Consider the following 15,919-nt stretch of genomic DNA (forward strand, 5'->3'; position numbering starts at 1 on the left):
CCTTCGTCTCGTCAGTACTCTCGGGAACGGTCCTTTTTGATCTCCGTGGCACTCAGTCTGGCGGTCACACTACTTCTCCCTGTTCCACTGCACGGCTCACCTATTTTAACCCAAACTCACCCCCTCCTATTCTCCCTTTAGGCCCGAAGATCGAGACGCGCCAGTGCTATGTCGAATAATTATCGATATTCGGTGACTTATCGATTAAGAGTAATTTTACCCTGTTACACATTGATATCAAAAGGTCTATCACGGGTAATTTTTGATTTTTTTAATTGAACTAATTTACTTCCTAAAACTTTGAAATAATCAAACGGAAAAATATAAATAAATATTTTTGAAGTTCGAGAACAAAAAAATTAAAAAAATTATCTTTTGAAAAAAGAAACTATCTTAAGTAAAAAACTCAGTTATTGACACTGGTCTAGTTATTTGAGACTTGCAATTTTATTCTAATTAAAAGAATAAAATTTTCTCATAAATCCAATTATTTTTAAATTTATAATTCAAAAATTATATTTATTAATTTATTAGAGTTGATTTATTTTTTTTAATTAAAATAAAATTGCAAGTATCAATAACTCGGCCAGTGTCAAAACTGGGTCTTTTACTTTATAATCTTTTATAGTTCAAATTGTATTTGACGTAATTTATTTTTGAGTACCGAATGTCTAATACTTAAATATTTCATTCACGCGCCTGTTATAACTGTTACGTCCCGGTTACCCCTTGGGTTTGGGTATGACCAGTAGAACAACTAGAGCTGGAGATAAAGATGATACGACCTCCAGAGTCGTAAGTAGAGGTTCTCGAACTAACTCCGAAATAATTAACTTCGGTGAATTTAATTAATAAATGGATTTATTTAACTATTTAAAATACACTTTTAATTTGAGTGGTTTGACAACTGCCGTGTAGTACGTAATAGTATTTAACGTGATTTGATTTGATAGTCTCGTGACAAGAATTAATCGAGAAGAGCTTTAAGTTCGTAACTTTGAGATCAAAAAGAGCCTTAGGAAAAAAGAGAGCCTCGAACTACCCGTGCACCCTGCTTATATCTCCTCGGAGAAGGGCCGCGCCCTGAGGGGAGTAGGGTTGCGTATCAGGCCCCGAATGTCCTATTCTCCTGAGTTGATCTGCGCGGCATCTCCGAGTCCCACTCGGATGATCCGCGCTGACTCAACTCCAGAGTCCAGGACACGCAGGCGTTCGTTATCATCATTTATTTAGAACATTCCTCGAACGTTCTCGAATATACTTATGGACTCAACGCTAGTTGTCTTACAATGAATCATTTTCCATTAACAATCTTCGTGAGAAAATGTTAATGTAAACTTAAAAATATTTTGTTTACTCAGACGTTGGCTGAGTTTCACTTTTCTTATCATTTTCTATTTCTATATTTAGTATTTAATATTTAACATTTGGAATTCTTTACTTATCATTTAACATTATATTTATAAAAAATGAATATTTATGAAATTATTGTACAATTGTTAGAGATTAAATTAGCGCGCGTATTCGCTATCAGCGACATCTGCGAATGCAGGTGGGGACGTAACATAACGTTCCTAATTTAACATGGAAAAAAACGTAGAGTAGAGACCTCTAGAGGTCTTTTTTAACTAAGCTTACATTTTTAGGAAAAGTGGAAAAGTAATGACAGTTGACAGCTTGACCAGTTAGCAAAATGCACTTTATATATACTTAGAAGATTTCAAAGACAGTTAGCTTATTATGACAAAATTTTATTTTAATCGTTTTTTTTTATGAGATAAAATTGTTTGTTTCAATTTAAAAATCGTTTAAAAAAATTGAACTATCACGATGTTTGTCATTCATGAAAATGGTTCTACTTGCGATTAGCGATACTCGCCTTTATATAGTGCAATATTTCTAAAGTTTTATAGGTTGTCCTTTTTGTGCTCGTTAGTATCTTACGAAAAATATGAGACATAACTAAGAAACTTAAGAAAGATTTTAGTGTACACCAATTTTTCTAAGTACAACCCTCAGTCACTCTATTGGAGGGGTATGTAGTCCATACTTACAACCCACAACCCATGATCACAAAAACAGAGGGACAACGGAAAAAAAAAAAAAAAAAATCAAGAAAATAAAGAATTACAGTGATTGTTTGGTGTTATAGTTTGTTAAATAGCATCTGATATATTCAATTCCATCATCATTATTTAAATTTTATATAATTATATTAAATTCATTCTTTAAATATCCATATTTTATTATTCATTCAATTAAAATTAGTCAGTGATAAAAATAACTAGGATAACATAATATAATAAAAATGTGTCAGTTGCATACGAGACAATGTTTTAGTAATCAACTAAAAATGCCGCGGACAAATTTTTATTATTATATTTTTTTATCATTCAGTATTTATGTTTGTAAATTAAATAAAATTTCCTTTTAAAATACATCGTTATATTAGATATAAATAAATTATAAATTGGATTTAAATAGTTTTTATATGAATTCACTTTTGGATTACATTAGTGATTGATTTTATGATAAAATAAAGCAGATTGTTTATCAGCAATATTTTCAACTCTAATTTATAAATAAATATACAAATCTTATTATTTTAAATAAACTTCCCGTAATAAATTATTTCAATAAAAATATGACACTGATAAGTGACTGTTGATTAAAGTTGTAGGTTTATAAAACTCATAATTGTATATTATACTACACATATCGGTATCAACATATGTGATTTGATTACTAAGCATTTGGAGTGCATCATAAAGAAATTGTATTTTGATGAGGATATTGAACTTCAATCACAGGATGGTGATTCGGTAAATAAGCTATAGTATGCTTCTTTTTAGTGTTATTGTTATTAAGGTCTTACAAATAATACGAATTTTTTAATAGATCTGACGGGGATGGTACTGAAAGTCCACTGCTTGAAGAAGAAACAAATTCAGTTGACTCACCTTTAAGTCCAAACAGTAAACATAACCATACTCGTCCCTACATAAATCCTCATGGAAGCCATACTCATCATGATAAAACTAAAACTCCAACTAAATACGGAGAATTAGTTATTTTAGGGTAATGTATTTAATATAAATAAAACAAATTTGTTTGTTTTTAAGATTATTTTTTTTTTTATGAATCTGGCAATGAACTAAATCAGTCCATTCGTTGTGAAGGTTCGAAATTTTTTTTAACTCTTCAACATTGTAATTTTATGATTTATTTCTGAACTCCCTTTTAACGAAGAGTAATTAATCAATTTATATTTTATGTGTGGATAACTTTTCTTAAGAAAAAGAAAAACAATATTATTAACTATCATAAAAAATTAATACTTGTACACATCGTTTCTCTAAGTCATTGTATTGAATTACGGGAGTAGCGTTACAGTTAACAATATTTACAGTTAATTTATTATTGAGCCACAGTCTCAAAAATGCCACTTCTATGGACGTGTGTATTCAGCCTTGATTAGTATAAAATCTTTATTTGTTAATAATAACTACTTTCTGAGAAAGCCAATATCAACTACTATACGTACCTCATTAGAACCAACAATTCAGTGTTTATGTTGATTAAGATTTTCATCAATTTTTGGTAGTGCTGTACAATTTGGCCGACTAAAGTTTAGCCAAGTTAATTAGTTCATTAACTAACTGGTCAATTCAAATTAACCGGTTAAATTAATTAAATGGTTAACTAATCAATCAGTTAAATGTTTAATCGGTTAAGTGATAAATTTCCATTTTTCCATTTATAAAATATAAGTTACTATTAAATTATACATTTTCAACATATTTACAATAGCTATTAAGTTTTTATAAAACAAATTACTAATATTTTTCTGCTATATTCTTATTTTGATAAAAAAATATTAACAAATTTACCGAATTTTAAGTTAAACTCCTATTTGCTGTGATGACGTTCTCTGCCGTTGAAAGAATATGCTCAGATGGATTACTTGTTGACGGAATGCACCAATATTTTTTTGCCAATCTTGCCAAAAAAGAAAATTTGCCTTTTTTTGAACCCCACCAAACGAGAGGATTGTCAGCTTGTAAAATAACAACTTTAGTTTTATAATTTTCAAGTTCAGTTGCAAATTTGTTCATATAATTTTCTTTAAAACTGACACTCCTTTCAAAATTTTGAGAAAGTGTATCGGGATTGGTTAATAGTCTGAGTATCTTCCGTATCCATTAATTCTAATACTTTTTCTTGAATTTTGGAACGATACTTGGCTGTTTCTTCTGTTTGATCCTTGTATCTAAGATAAGATTTAAAATACAGATAAAAAAAAATTTTAATGCTTATCGATGTTAATTATCTTGGGTCCAAGAAACATGCAATTCCAAATAATTATGGTGATGATTCGTTTAAATAGTATATTACACTACTAGGGCCGAAAGTTGAATTTTCGGCCCTACCCGAGGCGAAGCCGAGGGCACCATGACGCGCAGGACTGAGATTTCAACTTTTGGCCTGTGTAGTGTATACGATTTTTCTTCATATCCGGTCGAAAGTACGTTATCAATTTTACTTTTTTTTAACTACTTTTTTTTAACTTCTTAACAAGTGCAGATAAGTATGTCTTGATGCCTGTCCCGACATTTGCGGCACGAGCGAAGCGAGTGCTGCTGGTCGTGGGGGCAGGCATCAAATACATTCGAAGAGTCAAGTCTGGTCATATTTTTTAAAAATAAATTAATTTCATTTTTTCAAAGATATATTTATTTTCATTAGTTTAACAAACTATATTAGTTATTATAAAATTTATCAAACAAAATCAAAATCGCGCTTCTGCATCGAAATCTCGCATAACATTATCCTCGTCGGTGGATTCATCCGATGACACCGTATTGTTCATTTTTACTGGGTTATTGCACTGACTTTAATAATACTTTAATATTAAATTAACAGATGACAAAACAACATTGATAAAGATTTTTAAGGTTAGAGGTAGCAATAGAAATTACAGCGGTTAAGAATTTGCTATAGTGACGGAATAAACAGTCCCTAGTTACAAGTGTAATTACGCATGAGAAATTCTTTCCTCCCGCCGTTACAGAGGGCGCGCGTATACTTCTCATAGGGAGTAAATTTTAAACTTTCTTTCCTGCCATTAGAGAGGAAAGTATGGCAAATAGCTAAATTGTATTGATTGTACTTGAGCTTAAATCGATCAGCAGGAAAAAATTAAAATGTAAAACCTAATTTTTTAGTAATTTTCAAGTTTTTAACCGAATTTATTGTGTAACATTTTTTGAGCTTGTCTGAGCCAAAAAGATTTCGAGATTATTTTGTAGAGAATATGTTTTTCTATATCTACCAGCAAATAGTTAAGCCTAATAGAAAAAAGTGTAAAAATATAAAAATTGTATTTTTTATAAATTTCAAGTATTTGACCGGAATTATTTTAAGTCAACTATTTTTTTTTTTTATCTACTGTTGTCTACCACACAAGTATTAAAATCCGCTTCTAAAACTTTGCTCCTCTTTCGTCTAGCCTAAATCTGTACGCGGAGACTTTTGCTAAAAATTATCTGAAATTTCATGAAACATTTGTAAATATTTCACATTATCCTGTACTTGTGATTTTTATTCTATAGTTTTGTCGTTGATGTCAGATTGTATTGTTCAAGCCCACGTGTTTTGATGCCAACCTCACATTTATTTTGACATTTTATGCTTAAAATATAGTATAGTATTTAAGCGCTTGAACTTGCTGGCGATCGTCATTTCGCTTGTGATTATTAATTTAAATTTGCTCTATTTTTAAGTTTAATTGTTGGCCCCAACTTCCAGGCCCTGATTATTAAAATTGATATTCCGCATTTCAAATTAATATTAATCTACGCAGAAAAAAAGGTTTACTTGAGCCGAGAAAATATTTTTCTTTCGAAAAATTTTCTTGAGCGAAAACAAATTTTTTTTTGACCGAAGAAATTTCATTTATTCCAATAAATTAATTCAAACTTAATTATGTACAGTCTACTCTCGATAATTGGGTATTTGCATGATTTTGATATTCATAAACTTTTGATATTTTTACATTCTATATAATTTTTTAAAATTTTTGGAAGAAAAATTTTTCGATTTTGTTCTTAAAAATTTAAATAATTTAATAAATAAAAGTGGTCCTAAATTACATAAAAGTCACGTGATGTAAAACGTGATGTGATTGGTGTGACGTCATTGTGCTGTTTGTAGCGCGTATATTTGAATGAGCATTTAAGTCATGTATAATATTTTACATTGCTAAAAAACTTACGTTAACTTAAAGTTAAGTTTTTTTCAATTTTAAGTTTTATACATCCTATTTTTAATGCTAGATTTTGTTGAAAATAATTTAAAGTGAAATAAATTTTTGTGAAATGTTTTTTTAAATTTAAAGTGAATGTGTTTGGAGGTTATGAACATGTCAATGTTGTTATACTAAGACTTTTGAGAAGCATCAGTTCAATAGTGTAGTTTGTGATTATCAACGAATTAATAAAAATGCCTCGGCGAAAAGTGGATCCTGGTTTTAGTGAAGCACGGTCTGATAATTTACCGCGAGTTGATGCATTCATGGTTGCAACTTATCTCGCTACAAACTCTGATTTTGTATCAGCAGAAATGAAAGGAGCAAAAGCTAGCATGTTCGTATATTTTAATACAGCTGTTTATTTAGATATTAGTTATAAATAAATCGGTGCTTTTTTATCAACAAGTTCATAAAGTATTCATTAGCTGTTACATAAATAATATTTATTTTAATATTTTGAATTATAGATCTGGGAGAAAGTCATATGGAGATGCAGCCATTGAATATGTACAAATTAAGCTTCAAGGACCTGAATGTACTCTCAAGTGTCTTATTTGTCCTGAACACAGAGTACATAATAAATCATATAGAGTGACTGTAGTTATAAATATTGTTGATGAAGAAATTTTATTGATTCAGTGTCATGATTGCGCCGCATCGTCAGGTAAATAAAATAATTTAACAATATTCAAGTAATAAAATCATTGCGGTTATTGTTTGTTTCATAATTTCCTGCATAAACATTCATATCTAATACACACGTTATATAATATGCTAAAATAAATATTTTGATAATATTATAACCAATAATCACTTCTTGTTATACCTTTTTTAGGTGGATGTAAGCACTCAATCGCGTTTTTAATGTGGCTACACAGACGATCGGAAGAACCATCTCCAACTGATGTTGAATGTTACTGGCGTAAATCAGTTTTATCTCAAGTTGGGTCAGCAATCAAATTCATTCGTGTGACAGATTTTGATTCTGAGACAAATATTACTGCTGTACCTAAGTCTTTCAATACTTTGTAAGAATTTGTCAATAGAACAAAACAAAAAAACGTACAGAGCCAAATCTTGAAGTATTTCAACTCTAAGAATACTGAAAAAAGCCTCTCAATATACAATTTATTAGTGGACTTTATTAATTTAGGAGGAACATTATGCGATAATTTTATACAATTTAGTGCAAATCGAATGTCTCCTGACTTGTGTGATAATATAGAAAAGGAAACTCAAAACCAAGCAGATTGTGATCTTTGGTTTTCATTGCGGTATGGACGAATAACAGCGTCGAAAGCTTATGAAGCATCCCGCTGTAATACACCTAATGGAACGTTAGTAGAGTTGCTAGTTGGAGGTCAAAAACTACGCAATACAAAAGCTATGGAACGAGGTAAAGAGCTGGAAGCTACCGTTTTACAACAAGTTGAGCAGAAGTTGAAGCGTAAACTCCAAAAGTGTGGTTTATTCTTATCCCAAAATCACCCGTACTTAGGAGCTTCTCCAGATGCAATAGATGACGAATTCGTGGTAGAAATTAAATGCCCAACGTCTCAAAAAAGCTTTCGCACTTATATTGACACTGACAATTACAATAAAATTGCAATGAAATATTTTATTCAAATGCAGATGCAAATGCTTTTCACAGGAAGAAAAAAAGCAATGTTTATCGTAGCAGACCCAACTTTTGAAGAAACACGGCAATTCAAATCTATTATTATCGATTATGATTCACAAGTAGTTGAAAAATTACTAAAAGACCTAAGTAAATTTTGGAAAAATTGTATTTTCAAGCGTTTATTTAATTCATTGAAATAAATTACATTATTTAATAAAAAAAAAAAAATACAAAAATTGAATTCTTAATATAAATATTACATTTTTATTGAACAACAACTTTTAAAACTGATGTTTTTTTGATCAATGGTCCTTGTAGATTAGTTAAAGCTGCGGCGATTGTCATTATATTATCCATCTGTGGAATAAGTTTAATATTTACACATGAATGAGGTTCGCAAATTTCAAATTCTCGTATTCTTCTTATTAATCTTTCAATGTGAATACAGAGACTCGCGATTCATTTTGTTGCTAACACTTCATCATGACTTGGTTGCTTCTCAGAACTTACTGTTGGTGGTCTAATTAATGTACATTTTTTTTCAACTACAAAATTTTCTATGTGTTTGAAGCCTCTATCAGCCAGTATAGCAGCGCCTGGTTTTAAACAATCCAAATATCCAGATTGAGAAACTATTTCAGCATCCGATGTTCTACCACCGAATCCAGGTGAAATAAAATTAACTATGCCATCAGGTGTACAAGAAATTAAATATTTGACCGTATTGCATTTTTGTATTCAGACCAGGTTAATGATTGTTTAACAGGATCTGTTGACTTTTCAATTTCAATTTCTAAACAATCAATGATTGATTCTACTGCTGCATAACGGCTTTGGAAACTTATTGGCAACTGAAGTTTAATTCTTGCTGATGAAGGCCATATAATAAAGTCTTTTAGATATTCTGCCATGACTGGCAAAGTCTTAGTAAAGATACGACTTATATTAGAAGTGGACATTCCAAAATCATCAGCTAAAATCGCAAAACTCTCATTCAATCTTATTTTTTTTAACGTAATAAATATATCAATGTCACTTAAATTAGCCATACGTAAAATATCGATAATATCCATGCAATCACTTGGAATCCCGATGTATTTACGAGGTGACAGCCGAATTCTTTCAAATGTTTGCTTTAAATTACGCTTCTGAAATTCTTCTTGTTGAAATGCATTTTTCCACTCATTTTCTGTACTTCCATTTGATGTTAAAAAATTATCTGATGAAGTAGGGAATGAACTAGCCGTTGTGTTAGAAGATAAATTCGTAGTATTAGGTGAAGGATTCAATAATTGATCATTATTAGCTGGTTGAGAAATAAAATTATGGGCATTTATATCATCAACCAACTGCTCAATTGGAGATGATGAACGATCTTTAGTCACAGGTTTACATTGAACTTTAACACTTCTGTATGAACTCCTTATTTTTACTTGGACACCAACATGGAGTTTTTGACCTCCAGTGGCAGGGGGATCGTCACAAACATTGGATTTATTCTTTTGAAAATCTTCTGGTGTATTGAAATTTGATAGGTCAGAATGTAAATCTTTCATTATACCTCCTAAGTTTTGATCCAGCCGTAACTTGGCAATATTTAGATCCATTGCTTCAGTACCTACTTTATCAACTTTCATTGAAGGAGCTTGAGGATTCTCTCTACTTCCATCACCTATGCTTAATGATTTTGATTGCTCAATAAATTTATGAGGTATAACATTATTCCTCATACGTTTGTTACCACCAACCATTGTCCATTCCAGCCAATTTTCTAAATCCACTTTGAGCTAAAATGAATAAAATTCAACATCAATTCATGCAATGAGACGAAAATCACAAATTTAGGTTATGATTTTATGTAAACATTAAAATAAATTTTTAATAAATACTTACGTCAAAATGATCTTCACAACAATAAAGCCGAGTTGATGATGAATAATGAGTTTTATTTCCACATGCATCTAACAGATTTTTCCGTTTAACAGAATTTAATGGAACATTTATAAAAATTTTTTCTGGTGTCGATTTACCAGTATTTCTACACGTTGGAACTATACACCAATAAAACTCATTTTTTGACGACATTTCGAGTAATTAAATAATTTTATTTTATTATAAACAACACAACCAAATCTTTTTTTAATCAATCACAATTAACACAACAATTGTTTACACCTGCCACGTGTTTACGAGAGATTGGCGCTTAAAATTTCAAATGAAATAAGCACTATGACGTCACATACACGAGATGGAGCTACTTATTCATTTAAATATCTGCTTTTTTTTATTTATTAAATTATTTAAATTTTTAAGAACAAAATCGAAAAATTTTTCTTCCAAAAATTTTAAAAAATTATATAGAATGTAAAAATATCAAAAGTTTATGAATATCAAAATCATGCAAATACCCAATTTGACACTCGTTAATTTGAATCTCTCGATAATTTGAATCTCTCGATAATTTGAAAATTTTTTCTGATCCCTTGAAAAATACTCGATAAATTGAATAAAATCAATGATAATTGGTTCCTTCAGTAATTTGAAGTTGAAGGAATATTATCTACATGCGATAATTTTGAATCCGGGCTTTCCTACTCTTTATAATTTGAAGCGTTTATCATGCACATACCTGTCGTTTGTTTACATACATGTACATCCTTGACAATTATTTACATAAATGAAATATGAGTAAGTTCTCATTCCAATCTTCTTTGAAACATTAATGAGTCACGTTAATGTTTGATTTGTGCTATTAAAATGAATCCAAGAAAGAACAAATGTCTTTCCATAAGTGAAAAAAAAGCGTGTGATTCAAGCTGTGGAGGATGGACAATTCAAAATAGATGTTGCTAAACAGTTTGGTATGTTACCGTCGACATTGTCAATGATTTTGAAGAAGAAATACTATATTACGGGAAGTGCCTTAATTGCCAGTAAAAAAAGATCACGCCAGGGAAAATTTCATCGTCTTGAAGAGTGCTTGCTTAAGTGGATTCATCAGTGTAGAGGGCAAAACGTTCCTATCGGCAGTTTTATGTTGAAGGAAAAAGCCAAGTCTTTTGCACAGTCTTTTGGAATTGAAGGATTTGCAAGCCCCCCCCCCCCTCGTGGTTGTTTAAACACTTGTTATTTTGAACTCTTGATAATTTGAATTTTATCTCTGGTCCCTTGAGTTTCAAATTATCGAGAGTCGACTGTATTTAAAATTAATTTAACCAGTAAATTTCAACAACTTAATTCTAACAATAATTTTCTTAAATAACTTAACAATTAACTAGTTGAGAATTTCTCTACTAATATGCAGGCAACTTGTCGAAAAAATTTACAAAGTACATATCATTCAATTTACCTAACCCACACTTGTCCATCGGACATAATTTTACCAAAATTTATCTATTCAAAAAATTCTCAACTACCACGTCAACCTGACGGCGTTCAACATCTACCAAATTTAACCTTGTCTACCAGATAACTAAATTGTCTAGAACTAAAGGTCATATCTTAATCAACTAATTTAGACTTACACTCTGACCAAAAGGACACAAACTTTTTTAAAACATACATATCAATTAATTAAATCAATTAAATTCTTACCAAAATCAACCAAAATAATTTATTACAGTCATAAGGGCCACAATAAATTTTCTTCTATGACTTTGAGGTAAACAAGTTAACACGTGAGAGAACGACTAGTATAAAATTGGAAGAGAACGACAGTGATTATTAGCAGACAAAATTAACAATAATTAATTTCTTAATGAATTAATGAGTTTCTTAATTCATAATAACTAACTTAGGTCTCAATTTATTATTGAATATCTGGGACGTATTGTTGTTAATTTATTAACTCCAACGAAGGCTAGTATTCATACGATATTGGCGGGAATTAGCTAGATAGGTCGTCTCCCTGGTTTCAGATGGTTTGGCTGGTCTCCAATAAATTCCGTCTAGCAGCAATCTCCAAAATAAATTCTCTTCTAATTTCTTGTTTCTTTAAGGTAGTACGGGCACCAAGGCAATTTTAAATAAAAGGCTTGATTTTGATTAATAGATTTCATAGAAATCTAATTGCATTAGTTTTCATGACGGAACTTTTGAAAAATTTTGCTATATTTCGACTTATCTCGTCAAGCGGATTCAGAAAATACTTATGGTTCAAAAGTTTATATATATGTATGTATTTAAATATACGAGAAAATCAAACGCGCTCTGCACGCTTCTGTCAAAATGTTTATTATCGATAATTTAACTAATCAATAATTTTACAGATGTAACTCATTAATATTTAACCGTTGCCAAGATAGTCACCATAGCAACAAAAAGCGACAACAATGAAAAAGTCACATTAACTTTTTAATAAAAGATATATACGATATACGATATAATTGGCCTTGTCTCTTCTCTAACCCCCGCAATTCTGTACGGATCTCAATAGAACGTAACATACTCATTTTTAGAACAATTTCTGAGGTTCTAAGATGATCCAAATCTGTCGATTAGTTTAGAAATGAGAGCAATTCAAAAGTTTTCAAAAAATCCCGAAAATTTTCACTTTTACCGTATTTTCATACAATTACAATCAAATGCGATATCATATTAAATTTCTGTAAATTGCATCTGAAAGCTTAATAAATAAACTTTAATTTTCATACCTCACCATCAGTCTAGGCCAAAAAATTACCTACTTTCTCAGAAAGATTTAATGAAAAAAATTGTTTTTATGACCCCGCTTTTCATACTTTCTGTCTCGATGGGAGTTCGGCCGAGACCAGAGGGGGACTCCAGGCTGATCGGTACATTAAGTTTTGGCAGAATAAGTTTGGCGGTATTACATACTTTTTCAGCCTGGAGAGTAATGCGGTGTTGGACCGACTTTGGGGAAACTACACGCATTTGCCTGTGTCCCACCGGTAGCACAGAGCTTGGAGAAACCATCGAAAAATTCAAGTCTGATACAGCCTGGCGTGAGTTATGAGCACCGATGTTCACTGAAAATTAAAATTCAGCTCACACCGGAACTCGAATCCACGCCTCACCAGTCTCAAGCAAGCATGACAAGCGTTGTACCGCTTAGTCATGGGACTGGCTTGATTTGATGAAATTTTACTTTTGCATTCATTTTGATGTCATTGTTTTATTGTAACAGAAGTTATATATCATTATTAATATTATTTTGTAAAAAATATGTTTTTTTTTAATCGAGAAATCTACTTCCATTTCGGCTGCCGAATGGTATTTTTTATATGAAGTTGGAGTAACTCTAAACTAATTCTGAAAATTTTAGGGGGGTTGTCCGATTATTTAAATAAATAAATGGTTTTAAAAGTAGGAATATTTAACATTGGCTTCATGGTGAAACGGTCGATGGATGATATGTTTTTATAGATTTCTCTAAAAATAGTCGGAGGAAATTAAAAAAAAAAAAAACTATTTAAATTAAAGTTAAAACCTTAATAAATTATTAAAAACAAAATTTTTATAATTATTTGCAGGCAATGTGTCGATAAAACCAATTACAACTGTTTTAAAGACATCAAAGAGATTTAATTTAACAATCAATCTCAATAAATGTGGTGCACCAAACCGTAAACAATTATGCGCATCTAACAGGATTTTTTCATAAACAGACTTAAGAAAATTAATAAAATTCTTAATAGCTTGCTTAATTGAAACTGTAGTAACTTTTTTATTATGAACAAAAAAAATAGTTGTCCAACGTCAATATTCATTCTAGTTACTTCCGCAGCTTGAAGAGATATTTCACCAAGTGGTAGAATGTAAACATTAAAACTTAAATTTTTGAATCGTGCAGCAATCTGCACTATCTCACAATTGGGTATTCGCATGATTTTCCAATCCATTAAATAATTATGTCTTATTATTTTAAAAAAATTTTTAAAATTTTTGAAAAAAAATTTTTTTTTTTTTATTTATAAACATTTAAACTATTTAACAATAAAAAAATTGTTAAATTTTAAACGAATAGGTAGCTCCCTCTTGCGTATGTGACGTCATTGTGCATATTCCATTCAAATTTATTCGCGCCAATCCACTCACAGAATGTTTTTATAAATACGCCTGATCAGCTGTTGTGATTGTTATTAAAAAAAATAACTGTTTAAATTATTTCAAATCAAAAACATAAACTTTATAACTTTTTAATATGTCATTAAAAAACAGTGGTTGTTGGTGTATTGTACCAACATGTAAAAATACCGGTAAATCTAATCCAAATAAAATTTTTATAAATGTTCCATGAAATAAATTAAAACGAAAAATGTGGTTGGATGCATGCGGGAATAAAAGTGATTATTCTTTATCAAGTCGACTTTATTGTTGTGAGGATCATTTTGATGTAAGTAATAATAAAAATCAAAATAATTTATTTATAATCAACTTATAACCTCAAATTTTTTTAATATTTTGACTGTAAATGAGTAATTAATTATTTTTATTTTAGTTAAAAATAGATATGGAAAATTATTTATAGTGGAAAATGATTGGTAGTAACAAACGGATGAAAGTAATATTTTGCCTCATAAATATATTGAAGAATCAAAACTGACAAGTGTAGAAGTTTCTCCAATGGAAGTAGATGAACAAAGTTCTGAGAAATCCAGCTTCAATTTTGATGATAAAATGATAGGTCGAAATTCAAGCAATAATATCAATAATATGGATCTGGAATATTTGGATACTGTAAATTCTACTGCATCTCAAGATTTTAAAGCCGGTGCACCTAATGTTTTTTATGATAATTTTCCTCCTCAACCCTCGCAGTCTTAAAATCACTGAGGATCCATGATGGTTACATACAGGATCCACAGAGGATTTACAATGGAACTACTGTGGAATGTCAGTGGATCCACTGTGGATTTGTGCCGTTTTGCCACTGTGGTTCTATGATGGTTACGCAATGGTTATTTCGTGGGTCCACTGCGGATGTTCAATAGTTCCATTGTGGATGTACAATGGTTCCACTGTGGATTAACAGTGGTTCCACTGTGGATCAACAGTGGTCTTACTGTGAATTTATAATGGTGCCATTGTCATTGAACAGTGGTTCAATGGCGGTTTACGATTGATCCACTTCCGCTCCGTGGAATATGAACCACTCAGAATTTAAAAGTAATGGGAAGGTGCCGGGATAGTTTGGAAAATCATTAATTTTATCATTTTTGCTTTTTACTGAGAAATATATTGATTAAAAAAAACATGAAAAATAACGCGCAGTATAAATATTATAAATTAAATTAAAAATATTATTTTATTCCCGCAAAGGACGCTGATTCCTGGGTTTCCTCTTAGCCTCACGCAATTTATTTGTAATCCAGGCTTTTATGTTTTTATTAATATCATCTATTGAGCCTGGAGTGTATAGTATATTATTTTTTTTCTGCAAGTACCTGCATATCCCTGTAATCATTAAAAAAACATACATTAATACGGTCACTCTAACTCAAACTACACTCAAAGATAATCTTCCAAAATTATTGCTATGGGAACATCGTAATCTATCTCATCATACATTCTAGCGTTGGACCAGACTTTAAACATTTTCATTTTTACGATGTGGAAATCGTAAATTGTGTAAGGGAAAATTAAAACTGAAAATTTTGGTTAGATTTGCAACTATTAACTAATTCCGAAATTCCCTGACTGACTGACGAAAAGTTACAAGTCTTACCAAAAGAATTATTTTTTGAATATATTCGTTAAAATCCCTTCTTCTTTCTTAAAATAATGTTATTATAGGAATTTAGCAATAACAGTTGAGACGGTGTTAAATTCTTCGAGCAACAATTCATTCTGAAAATCTTTTTGAGAATTTTCATGTAATTAAAATATTCAATCAATTCGGACTGAGATTAAAATTCTCCGATGTTTTCCTGATTTTTTTCAGGCCTTCTTGGTTCTCCAGATCAATCATTGTAAGGAAGTTGAGATAAGAATAATATTTGTTAAGAAATTTAAACAACGATCTCTTT

The 15,919-nt window shown here is 30.5% G+C and overlaps 3 protein-coding genes across 3 annotated transcripts in view; 2 read left to right on the forward strand and 1 right to left on the reverse strand.

Annotated features, from left to right (window-relative positions):
- Positions 1-1,698: 1,698 nt before the first annotated feature.
- Pli (E3 ubiquitin-protein ligase pellino) overlaps positions 1,699-15,919 on the forward strand; it is a 33,290-nt gene continuing 19,069 nt past the window's right edge. The window contains exons 1-2 of the mRNA XM_074259071.1: positions 1,699-2,822; positions 2,899-3,078. Of these exons, the coding sequence (XP_074115172.1) occupies positions 2,785-2,822; positions 2,899-3,078 (218 nt within the window). The 5' untranslated portion in view covers positions 1,699-2,784. The remainder of the gene's footprint in view (positions 2,823-2,898; positions 3,079-15,919) is intronic.
- On the forward strand, positions 6,005-7,342 carry LOC141537877 (uncharacterized). The gene is made up of 3 exons (XM_074259073.1): positions 6,005-6,644; positions 6,778-6,974; positions 7,146-7,342. Exons 1-3 carry the CDS (start codon positions 6,502-6,504, stop codon positions 7,340-7,342), a joined length of 537 nt encoding a protein of 178 aa, XP_074115174.1. The 5' UTR covers positions 6,005-6,501.
- On the reverse strand, positions 8,639-10,257 carry LOC141538237 (uncharacterized). Its single transcript, XM_074259615.1, has 2 exons — positions 9,825-10,257; positions 8,639-9,718 (listed from the first exon to the last, which is right to left on the reverse strand). Exons 1-2 carry the CDS (start codon positions 10,014-10,016, stop codon positions 8,639-8,641), a joined length of 1,272 nt encoding a protein of 423 aa, XP_074115716.1. The 5' UTR covers positions 10,017-10,257.

This window comes from Cotesia typhae, unplaced genomic scaffold (genome assembly GCF_013202065.1).
Source record: "Cotesia typhae breed Kobodo isofemale line unplaced genomic scaffold, CoteBio_Ctyphae contig_20, whole genome shotgun sequence".
Taxonomy (NCBI): Eukaryota; Metazoa; Arthropoda; class Insecta; order Hymenoptera; family Braconidae; genus Cotesia; species Cotesia typhae.

Excerpts from the sequence above, each read along its gene's own strand:
- LOC141538237 (XM_074259615.1), bottom strand. The coding sequence starts at position 10,016 with ATGTCGTCAAAAAATGAGTTTTATTGGTGTATAGTTCCAACGTGTAGA. Across the intron at positions 9,719-9,824 it reads GTTGTGAAGATCATTTTGAC|CTCAAAGTGGATTTAGAAAA; the intron begins GTAAGTATTTAT and ends TATTCATTTTAG.
- LOC141537877 (XM_074259073.1), top strand. The coding sequence starts at position 6,502 with ATGCCTCGGCGAAAAGTGGATCCTGGTTTTAGTGAAGCACGGTCTGAT. Across the intron at positions 6,645-6,777 it reads AAAGGAGCAAAAGCTAGCAT|ATCTGGGAGAAAGTCATATG; the intron begins GTTCGTATATTT and ends TTTGAATTATAG. Across the intron at positions 6,975-7,145 it reads TGATTGCGCCGCATCGTCAG|GTGGATGTAAGCACTCAATC; the intron begins GTAAATAAAATA and ends TACCTTTTTTAG.